This window comes from Mangifera indica, chromosome 4, assembly GCF_011075055.1.
Source record: "Mangifera indica cultivar Alphonso chromosome 4, CATAS_Mindica_2.1, whole genome shotgun sequence".
NCBI lineage: Eukaryota > Viridiplantae > Streptophyta > Magnoliopsida > Sapindales > Anacardiaceae > Mangifera > Mangifera indica.
Window position 1 is genome coordinate 16,662,297 of NC_058140.1, and position 11,959 is coordinate 16,674,255.

The following is an 11,959-nucleotide window of genomic DNA, read 5'->3' on the forward strand; positions in this document are numbered from 1 at the left end:
ATATGATTAAATGATTTTAAATAACAAATAAAATAACACTAATTTATATAATAACATATATAAATATATATATATTTATATATATAATTATATATATTATTTACGTAATTAATTTTATTTTAGACGTATTTGTATATTTATTTTTATTGACTGGGTCTGCTCGGGGCCCATAAGATTTTCGTAAGACAACCTAGTAGTAGCCCAAGTCTCAACACTGTCTCTTTCATTTTTAGGCAAAACCCTACTCTCAACTGAACAAAAATAACACACCCTAGGGTTTATACTGTTTTCTTTCACTCTGTTCATCAAGCCAGATTGAAATTAGTTCTAAAATGGCGATGCTGCAACGATGTGGACGAACCAAGAGCATAGCTAAGAGGTCAAGCAAGTACTTGGAAGAAGCGCTTTATAACAGGCTCTTTAAAGATGGCAGCTCCGAGGTCAGCGTTCGACAGCAATTGAACCAGTTTCTTAAGAGCTCAAAACGCGTTTACAAATGGGAAGTGGGCGATACTATCAAGAAGCTTCGCGATCGCAAGCTCTATTACCCTGCCCTCAAGGTTAAAACTCTTCATTACTAGCAAAAACAGACGTTAATAACTTTAGTCCCTGTGCTATAATTCTGAGAAAATTGCTATAATTTAATGCATAGATGGTTATAAATGTTCACAGTGCTTGTTTGTAAGTAAATTATTAACTTTTTGATTTATAGAACTTGGAAAAATTTTGTAGAGTTGTTTATTGTGTCTGAAGAAATGAAGTAGGTTTGTTCAGAAGATTTTGAATCAGCAAAAGACATACACCAATGGACTAATTTCGATATTACCTACTTCATCAATTACAAGGAAGGACTGACTAATAGAAGTGGTCTTAGATTGTTAGATTGTGCTTCTGATCTTTGTTGTCTGTAAAATGCTAGCTGCAGATCTTATTTTGTTGATATATATGTTGTTGTGCAGAATAATCCAAAAGACTTGTATTTTCGCTGGGAAATTTATTCGATTCTGTAAAATAGCTATGATTGGTTTATGGATCAAGCTTGGAGTAACAGCTTTTAGACTTTATCTAGAAATGAAGCATGTAGAGTTCTACTGATAGTTGATGTTCATTTGGCATCTGACTTCATTCTCTTTTTTTTTTTTCACTACAATTAAGAAAAATATCAACTTTTGTGAAACTGTAGCATTGCATCATTCCATATTTAAACGTGCTCATTTAGTTTGTCTAACAAAGTTGCTGCTTGTCTTGGCGTTAGTATCCAAATAATTCCCAAGCCTTTTCTTATTGTTTGAGGAGTTCAGAAGCCTGCATTTGCTTGGTTTAATAAACTCATTTGGTCATGTGTTTGCTGGTTTTAATTTATTTTTTGAGTTGAACTTCACTAAAAGTTTTGATTCACAGCTCTCAGAAGCTATGGCTAGAAGGGGCATGAACAAGACAGTCAGTGATCAAGCTATTCATCTTGATCTAGTTGCAAAAACTCGAGGCATTGATGCTGCAGAGAATTATTTTGTTGATCTTCCTGAAACATCAAAGAACCATCTGACTTATGGTGCCCTTCTCAACTGTTACTGCAAGGAATTGGCGACTGAAAAAGCAGAATCTCTCATGGAAAAGATGAAGGAACTCAATATTGGTTTAACCTCCATGCCCTATAACAGCCTCATGACCCTTTACACGAAAATTGGCCAACCAGAAAAGATACCAGCCATTATACAAGAAATGAAAGAAAATAATATAATGCCAGATTCGTATACATACAATGTCTGGATGAGGGGTCTGGCTGCTGCCAATGATATTTCTGGGGTTGAACGAGCCATTGAGGAGATGAAGAGGGATGGCCGAGTTGCTTCAGATTGGACAACATACAGTAACTTGGCAGCAATTTATGTTGATGCTGGATATCTTGTGAAGGCAGAAAAGGTTCTTAAGGAATTGGAGGATAGAAATGCTGGTCAAGACCTTTCTGCATTCCAATTTTTAATTACATTGTATGGTCGGACGGGCAACTTGCTTGAAGTTTATCGAATATGGCGATCTCTGAGACTGGCTTTTCCTAAAACTGCAAACATATCGTACTTAAACATGATACAGGTGTTAGTTAAATTGAAAGATTTACTGGGTGCAGAGAAATGTTTCAGGGAATGGGAATCTGGCTGTTCAACTTATGATATTCGAGTTGTAAATGTTCTCATTGGAGCTTATGCTGAGGAGGGTTGGCTTAAAAAGGCTGAAGAACTCAAGCACAGGGCCCGCAGGAGAAGAGTGAAGCCTAATGCAAAAACTTGGGAGATCTTTTCAAAATATTATTTAAAGAATGGAGACATAAAATTGACAGTTGATTGTTTGGCCAAAGCAATAGATACTGGTAGAGGAAATGGTGAAAAGTGGGTCCCATCATCTGAGACCATTACGACATTGATGGGGCATTTTGAAAGAGAAAGGGATGTTGATGGTGCAGAAGGATTTGTGGAGATTCTGAAGAAGGCTGTTGATAACATAGGGGTGGAGGTATTTGAATCATTGATAAGAACTTATGCAGCTGCTGGGAGGACAAGCCCTGTGATGCGTCGACGTTTGAAGATGGAGAAGTTGGAGGTGAATGAAGCAAGTAAGAAGTTGCTTGACACGATTTGTGTGGAGTAAATCTTTTCTTGGAGTTTCAATCCCCATGTGAGCCATTTTAAATGACTGCTATCATGTTTTGGAAATAAAATGCTCTCCATATGTTTGTCACAGTAGTGAGATATTTTCATCTAAGCACTGTATTCTGATTTCATCATTCATATTGAAGATACATTACTTTTTGTGTATGAATTTTTGAGCATGAGACCCACAGGTTGTGAACTTTGATTTGCAGCAGCAATCTGGAAATTTTTCTTGTCCAGTTTGGGTGCTCGGCTAGCATTTGGATAGTTGTTAATCATAGGTCAGCTATGCTGTATACATTGATTTGATTTGTTAAATTATTTGAGAGCATCCTGTTCGGTTCGTCTAAGCTAATTGATATGAGGCTTGGGTCTCAATCATTTTGTAAGTATGGTTAAGAGTGTTTGCTCCTCTTCCCTCTTTCCTTCATCACCGGTGAGAAACATGCACTAATTCTAGAATTGATTAAATGTCGAAACTATGTTACTGATTTTAGCTTCCCTTATTTGGTGTATGGCCGACTAGTACGGTCATACGTCTAATAGACTGCCATATTCCTTCTGCTTCAGTTTCTCTTTCTACTTATCCAAACTATTTAGTCACTGAAGTTATTGCACACTACTCTCAAAGGGCAGGCTGAGGAGCAGATTGAGTGACAAAAAAGAGAGATTTCAAACATGAAAATAAGAATTGAAGGACATTTCAAATTTAACTCGACTCATAAACAGTTGATGAGCTGGTTGAAACTCTTTCATTTGTTGAGTGAAAGTGAAGCTCATGCTCCACCCTTCTATATATAATTAACCTGTTCGTCGCATCCTCACGGTATCATTGCCACCATTAACATTATTTTGAACTCTTGAAAAGAAAAACTTTTGGGGATGTTATTCAAAGATTTCTTTCAACTTATATTAGGTTTATACTATGAACCGACTTTTAAGGTCGGGAAAATGGGTGATTAGCTTTGAGAAGAATTTTCTACTGAAGAATTTAGTTTCCCAGAAGATCAAGTGGGCATGTCTGCTTGACCTCCGAGCAGAAATAGATAACTCTGATTTGATCTTTGTTTTTTTGATAAGATGCCGTCAGTCAACCTCTTTAGCGGCAGGTCATTGTGGTCCATGGGCCCAATACCTCCCGGGGCACTCAGTTGTATCATTCTGAAATATTGAATAATTGGGTGGGTTCAAAGTTAAAATGCTTAATATAATGTATTTAAGTTTTATGTGCCTTATCAATAATAAACCACCATCTTCGCATCCAAGTCAATTATGGGTCTTCTTGTTACTAGTAAGCTTTATTATGTAACCTTAATTGCATTTGGTATTTCAATTACAATAATGAGCAATAAATGGTGGCGTAAACTTTAAGAAAAAGATAGCTGGAAATCATGGATGTACAGCTACAAACTCATGTGGGAACACAATACTAGAAATATCGAAATGCTTAATCATGTATGGACAACATATGGATTTAAAGTTCAGGAGTCTTTGAGATGAAGTAAAAAAAATATAATTTCTATTGATTATTTCTCTTTTTTGGTAATGAGAATGGTTTATACGGTAAAACTTCTTTTTGACAAAATTTACATTGCCACATCAATTGCTCCTTTGCTCTTCTCTTAAGAGTATATGTTAAGTCTCCTTATAAAATAGAGGAAAGATGTCCCGAAGCTATAATTGCAAATAATAGTTAGTCATGACTATTCAAGAAAACAATCAAGCAAGCAATATCAAAGATTTGAGGATCTACAATAACACTTCAGTCAACAAAGATCTCCAACTCTTGTAGATGCGGCAAACTCTCAAAGTCGTTTTTTTGAGTATCTTTGTGTCAACCATGCTATCATTGAAACAAAGCCAAGCTTAGCCTTGACCCATGATTCTTGACCACAATCTTGAGAGGAAGAGGGAAGAAGAACAAGAATGCATGACCTCTCTGGCAATCAAGTAGCTTTTATCAAGTTACTCTTCGTGGTCACGCTTGGAACATCATCACAATATGGTATTCTCTTGTCCACCCTTATGGAATATTTGCCCTTATCCACCATGATATTAAAGAGATGTTTTTTCGATATCAACTATTTTAGAAAACTTGTAGGATATATGTTTGTAGAAATATATTCTTTAAAAGAAGAATCATAGTTCAAATTTTCTCTTATGTTATGGATAGATGTATGATAAACGATTTCAGTTTTTTTCATCTGTCTAGATAAAAGATAATAAACTTTAGCAAACAAACAAAATATATTCAAAATCATCATCAACAATCTATAAGACAAACAATACAAGCCAATATAGAAACTCTGTGATCAACCTTTAATAACAGACTGTTTAAGTATAAAGGTCGTTGAATACTTAAAAACTTTCAAGGTGTGAAGAAAGTGGGAGTTAAAATTCTTATTTATAGACAATTTGAGACAAAACAAGAAGCAATCATGATCGTCCAAGTCATCCTTAAAACATGTATTGACCATTTTGTGATGCAAACAAAATGTATTCAATCAAAGTAAACGACTTAAGTTGTGCACAATATACAGGAATATTAATTACACAAATTGAAACATTACTATAATAAAATATCGTCACGGATTCAAAATCTTGACGTGTCATCTATCTTTGTAGAAACGTAAAGAGTTTTTGAATTTTTGCTTATATTCTAAAAAGTTAGAAACTAAAGACAATTGTTTCATACTAAAACTTTTTGGCCTAACTTACATAGCGACATTTAGAGAATTGAACACTTATAAGAACAATAACCAACAATTTGACATACAGATTGACATCTCTCGCCTAAAGGAAAGGCCTTGCCAACTTGCATTCCTTCTTTATCTTATGTTGAAAAGAGAAAATAATTCATTAATATCAAATCGGGACACAATTGTTATCTTATCTCCAAATAATTAAAAAAATGAGCAATGTATGATCGCACGCACTAGAATACATAAAGATAAACCATCCTCCTTTGACATCTTTCCAAAATCAAATTCTTCTTAACATAATCTCTATTGTAAACACTAGTTACACTCTACTGAAACACTTTCCCAGATTCAGTAATATAATTATGGATGTAGGCTCTTGAGTAGCAATCTATGTCTAATTCACATACACATTTTCATCAATCGCAATAGCCCTCTCCTCATATATTTGTTTTTGTTTTATATAACTCTCATTGATTTGATATTCTTTAGAAGGTGCATATATTATCATCTGGGTTGATCATTAATTTGATTTATTTCTGGATTTATGTGAAAAAAAAAATCTTAAATTTGGAATAATAATTCATCTGAGATTGAATAATAAAGATGTTATTTAGTGAGAGATAAAGGCACGTTATGTGAAGAATAATCCATGTATAATGACAGTAACTACATTTAGAGGAGTTGGTAGTCCCTTAAGTAAATAAAATAAAACCATCTAATTCAATCTGTCATAAAATCAAATGCCAACTTCTGAAATCTTGAAGGAAAATCTAGTTGACAAGGGAAGGACAAGGAATTTGAAATCACAAACCATAGTATAATATTCACTATTCCTTTTCCAGATTTACAAAAAGAAAGAGAGACCCTATATTTGCTATAATTATCGGACCGCCTGTGAGCTGATTTAAAAAGAGAACAAAAAATGGATCACCCATCAAGAAGAAGAAGAAAGAATTTTTTGAAAATTTAAAAAAAAAGACCCTTCCAATTTTCTACCTATTATCCCTTTAGGGACATCTGACATTTCTTCCAGGTCCACCATAGTAAAAATAATTGCCCCAAACTGTATTAATTCCTCCTTGAATATCATAGCAATTGGGGTGATCTGCCAGGACTTTTAGATTTGATAATGGGATTAAATTATTATCCCAATCCACAACTTGCAAATTTCTAAAATAAGATGCTTTTCCAAACCCTTCTCCTGCAAAATGTCCACTCCCCATTTGTGTTGATGTGTGGCCATTTGTCCTGGAATTTACAATTTCTCCTCCAAATTGTACAACGCTTGCATAATCTCTAAGGTGAGTAAACAAGAAAGATGGCCAGTACCCAACTAGAACCCCGGATCCGAATTCTAGCCACCAGTTTCCATGTTTTGGATCCTGCAAATTATAGAATTGTAAAAAAGAAGATTAAAGAAGATGATTCTTTGTTCATTGTTGGGTTTTTTTCTTGAAGAATTTTATCAGAAAAATTGACAAAGTGAAAATGAAAAGAGTGGAGGGGTCAGTGCTCAAAGTTCTTTACTTGGAAAAGAAGAGAATCTTATAAAGCAGAAAAGCAATAAGAAATTGCAGGCATTATTTGAAGTAAGCAGTGCACGCGGCCAATATACTTATCCATTGCCTATTTCACAGCCATGTATATTGTAGAAATAAGACTTGGTTGCCGAGTAATTATGTTGTCTAAACCTTATGCCCTTAACAGTTCTCTCCACCACTTTGTTTCTCTTTGTTCATTCTTGATAACTCAACCCCTTTCCCTCAGCTTCCGTAGTGGGGAGGCTCCACCATTTCCCCACTATATCTTTATTGAGCTTTATCGATAAAACTTTCCAGGTTCAGGACAAAGTATTCAGATCAGATGGCCTCGATTAGCTTTCAAAACGGCCCTTGTGTTTTTGAAAAAAATATGAAATGGGATTGGCTGTATTTGTTGAGATTTAAATGAGGATGAGGTGTAAAGAGATTCAATGTTGTGATTGAGTTTACCTTCCAAACCAGCAAACTAATGTCAAATTGGCCACCATTATATGATGATGCTGGAGAGATTGCAGCCCCAATGGCGATTCTATTATTAGTCTGCACAAACCCCGAGCATAGCAAATTGTAGCATCCGGTTGCTTGATAAGCGTCGCTCTATAGACCAATATTGCCACATATTATTATTTGCTTCAAGGTAGGATTTGGGGTTTAGGTAACGAACAGAAAATAAGCAAATTTGTGCTATACTTACAGTCCAGTAAGTGAAGAACCTGGGGCTGTTATCTCCGTACAGCTCTGGGCTTACCTGCAAACAAATAAAGGAATTAGTATCCATGGCATCATTATTTATTCTGAAAATGGGAAGTAGGGACAGTTATGAAATTAATTTCAAAGAGTTTAATAGGTTGCAATCGTTGTTCCTTATCTATTAATTGGCTATGTAGGGCTAATCCACAGGTCTCTGCTGTTGAGTGCTTGGCACCAACCATGATATTAATATCTAAACATTATTGATTCTGATGGAAGAGTTATTTTCTTACCTGCCAACCAGCTTCAATTGTGTTAAGATCGTCTCCGAATGAGCCTGAGATTACCCACATTTGTGATAAGCTAAATTCATTCTGGCTAGCTACCCTTGGTGCCCACACATTGATGCTGGCTTTCGCTCCATAGTATTGATCTCCCGTCACATATCCAACTGAATGCTGTATTCCCGTTTTGAAAATAAATTCATTGTATCCAAAGCAAGATGAATATGGTATTTGTCTTTCAATACATCAACATATCATGAAGTTTCAGAATTTGATATTCTTAAGCTTTTTGCGGTTAATTTGCTCAAAGAAATAATTTAAATTCCATTCTTTCAACTCACCATCATACATGGTATAATTTTAAGGAATAAAATGTCTCTGAAAAGTAAAATTTAGATGGCCTGAACCAAAAAGAGAACTGTCGTTTTTTTGCACTGAAATAGGTGGAAAAACGCTCAGAGAAAAAATGAAAATACTGTATGCAACTACGCAGTTGTTTGTGTTTAGTTGTAGAAATAAAGAACAGCAAGCTCCAAGAGTAAAGTAACTAACAAAAAAATTTAGTTATTAAAAAAAAAAAAAAGGAGGGAAGGTTCTCCTTTTCATGGAGGACAAGAAGAGTTCATTTTGATGAAAGTTGCACGTTAAAATCGATCAGAATGAAAAACGGAACAGAGAATCAGTATATCTGCTTCATGTTTTAAAAAAAAAAAGAAAAAAAGTTTAAAAGCTCTGTTTTGTATTCTCACTCTTTTGATCAACTTCTCTTGAGTTGTTTAGTTGATTATGAGTAAGAAAAGAAAGATATTTTTGCAGTATTATGTTTTGTTCTTTTTAAGGTTATTACCTCATGGTCATTGCTGTTTGTGTCTCTTCTAACATGTCCCAATTTTCTTCCAAATCTTCTAAAGGAACTGGCTCTTAGCATGTCTTGTTCCGTTGTTCTTCTGATTGGAATTGTTCCTTCTGGACACGACTCACCCGACATACTCCACAACTGAAAGTCTTCACTTACCATACCAGTTGGATTATGGCCACTTGGTCTCGCTGGTGGATCCTGTAGATTCAATAGCGACTAAATTATCATAAACCCTCTTATTTAAATCCATTAAATTAGTCTTTAAAAGAATGCAATAAATTTATTTACCAGTGGTCTTTTTCCTTTCAATTTAGGATGATCAAAAGCTGGTTGAAGATGAGTTTCAACACAATCTATGGTGTCCCCAGCAGGACTCTGCACCAGAAACAGAGGAATGAAATATGTGTATATATACTTATATGAAGATGAAAAAGAAGAAGAAGGAGCATTGGAGACAAAGTAAAATGCATGCCTGTATTGTTTTGATGGCAGGCTTGTTGAGTTTGTTGAGATGAGCTCTAATCATCTTCAACTTATGTAACTCTTCCTGAGGACGGAGAGTTTGATTGGTTGAAGTTTCATGTTGTTGACCGCCGGCTGCCAGAGAATAGGCAGGAAAAACTGAAGAAGAAGCAAGGATATACAAAACAAAAATGGGAATGACTAGCGAGATATTACACCAACTGCAACTCATGATTGAGAAACTTCCTTGCCTTGTTTCTTCTGTCTGTGCTTGTGTGCATTGATGTTGTCTTCTTCTGTGATTAAAATCGCACCATTTACGCCTAGTTTCATACAAACACACCTCCCATCAAATTCATCCAAAACAAAATGACCGTTCCAAGCAACTCACCATTTTCCAGGCTCTTGGACTCCAAGAATAACAAAGAAAAACTTCCACTTCTCTCTCTTATCTCATAGCTTCTAAAATACTTTGGTTTTCTTCTATTCTGACACCTTGAACTTGTAAGCTAGAGCTAATTAAAAACTCAGAAATGGTAGGATTTGCTTAAAGGTTTGACCATGATCCATGTGGATGTGGTGATTGAATATTGGATAGTGATGAAATCATGGTTAAAATTTTAAAAAACTTGAAAAAGATTTATGAGAGAAAGAGTGAGAGAGAGAGAGAGAGGTGAGGAAGGGGTCTGTTTCCAGTCTCCAATACAGGGACTGTAACTTTAGCTTTTGTGTCAATATTGTAGGGCAAAATGTCACTGATTTCTATTATTCTTTGCTTTGATTCGGAGGACTCATAAGAATTTTAAATTTCACTCGATTCTGGGTTTCCAAATTACTTTGCTTTGGGTGCTTCTCTTTCTCACTCCCCTAGATGTTCTCTGTGTCAGCTATTTATATTACTTTGATTTTTTCTTGATCGATATTGGGATTTGGATAATTTGACCAAAATAAAAAAACATGGCCTGTTCCAAATTTTACAGTAATTAACACATACATGTTTGTAAAAATTGTTAAACAATTAAACTACGTATATGTTATGTTATGAAACTCTTAACTCACCCACCTCTGCTGCCAATGAAACAACATAAAATACCCCACCACTTGTCATTCTCATTACCACTCCATTGGCAGATATAATTAAGATTTGCTTTCTCACTAGGCGCCCCATAGCTCCATGTCTCTGTGTTTTCATTTCTTTCTTCTTTAGCTTAATTAAATCGTATCGGGATTTTGATTTATAATACCATGTATGTTTAAGCTTTTGTAAAGATTATGATAGAATCCAATAACATCAACTCAACCAGCTCTCGAGAACAAGAGATGCATAATTCATAGCATGCATGGATGGCCTTCTTTAATGTAATATAATATACATGAATGGGACCATAACATCCTTCTTTCAGTTTACTCTCAATTCATTAATTCTCAGCGGTCCCCAAATGGCTTATTAATTTTGATGGCGTAGCCTACAGAAAATCAAACACTGCGCATTGGTCTGCTTTTATGGCGGAAACTGGACATAAATAAATATCACCGACTGGGTTTAACGCTTTAAAAACTAACTAAATCATGCCAATTTCAGGGCAAAAAGCTGGTGGTTTGTAAGGGGGCAACAACAACAACATTCAAAGTTTGGTTTCTTATAATTATGAAGAACTTAAAAGAAAGACAAAACCTTATGCTTAATCAGTACAGTCATCAATTAACCAGATCAGGCATGTGCAGTTGAGCACGCATGTGTCTCACTGTATATAATTCCATTTGCAATTTGGAGCAGACATCAATTATGATGTAAATTTGTTTAACTGAACTTGTTAATAACTGTGCATAGGGGTTTTTAGTATAATCTCTTACCTAACTTCTGAACTACAAAATTTTCATCATCATCTGTTTGGTTATCATATATTCTAATAGATATCTAGCATCAGCTGGCAAACCCAACAGCTGCATATGAAAGTAATTCAGATTACATCTATTTTCTTGGAACTGATTCGAGATCTTTCAAAAGGTTCCATATGTATTATTCTTTTCTTACAAGTATAGTTCGATTCTTTTTGAGGCAAGAAAGAGGAGGAATTGATGTTAAATGAGAGCATATATGAAATAAATAATTGCCTATTTTCAGGGAGAAGAAGGTGATGGGTGATGTGATAGCTGTATGACGTAAATTTAACGGGCTCTTAAACTTAAAGCCTTAATTTGCACCAATGTATGCATTAATTCTAGCCCTTAATCAAGTAAACATTCCTAATTCTGACGTGAATGGTGGCACCAATTTGACGATTATAGACCTAGATAACTGTTAACATAAGACGGAAACGTATTTCTCTAATGTAAATTGTAATTGACCCTTGATAGTGGGAGCCAAAGTTACCTTTTTTGACCTTTTTTTTGCATTGACTCTAGTGAATGAGTGGAATGGCATATGAAAGGTCACTTCTGGGTTTCTTTTTCTTTTTCTTTTATTATTTAGTGTGTAATAATAGTGTAAATTAGTCAGTCAAGAATCTCAGTCTAGAGCGTGATGTACATGGCGCAATTCGTGATTAGAAACCCAGAAAAGGGAGCTCAAAAGTTGGAGCTACAGTTGTTTTTGTCGGCGGCAGCGGCCCATTAAACACATGTACTGACGATAAATCCATTTAGCTAAATGGGTCAGCCAAACTCCCCCAAATCTATAAAAGTTAATGTGTAGGTCCATTTAATCAAATTGCTCTTTTTCGTGGTGGTGTTTCAAGCTGGTTGACCAACGCTACGAGACGACATGACTGAC

At 35.2% G+C, this 11,959-nt stretch overlaps 2 protein-coding genes across 2 annotated transcripts; one reads left to right on the plus strand and one right to left on the minus strand.

Moving 5' to 3' along the window:
* The first annotated feature begins 212 nt into the window (after positions 1-212).
* Positions 213-2,817, plus strand: LOC123215110 (pentatricopeptide repeat-containing protein At1g60770-like). Its single transcript, XM_044635169.1, has 2 exons — positions 213-560; positions 1,402-2,817. Exons 1-2 carry the CDS (start codon positions 333-335, stop codon positions 2,644-2,646), a joined length of 1,473 nt encoding a protein of 490 aa, XP_044491104.1. The 5' UTR covers positions 213-332; the 3' UTR covers positions 2,647-2,817.
* A 3,169-nt stretch (positions 2,818-5,986) lies between these two features.
* Positions 5,987-10,037, minus strand: LOC123213479. The gene is made up of 7 exons (XM_044632913.1): positions 9,197-10,037; positions 9,013-9,099; positions 8,713-8,922; positions 7,875-8,039; positions 7,586-7,639; positions 7,342-7,488; positions 5,987-6,732 (listed from the first exon to the last, which is right to left on the minus strand). Exons 1-7 carry the CDS (start codon positions 9,416-9,418, stop codon positions 6,358-6,360), a joined length of 1,260 nt encoding a protein of 419 aa, XP_044488848.1. The 5' UTR covers positions 9,419-10,037; the 3' UTR covers positions 5,987-6,357.
* Positions 10,038-11,959: the final 1,922 nt, after the last annotated feature.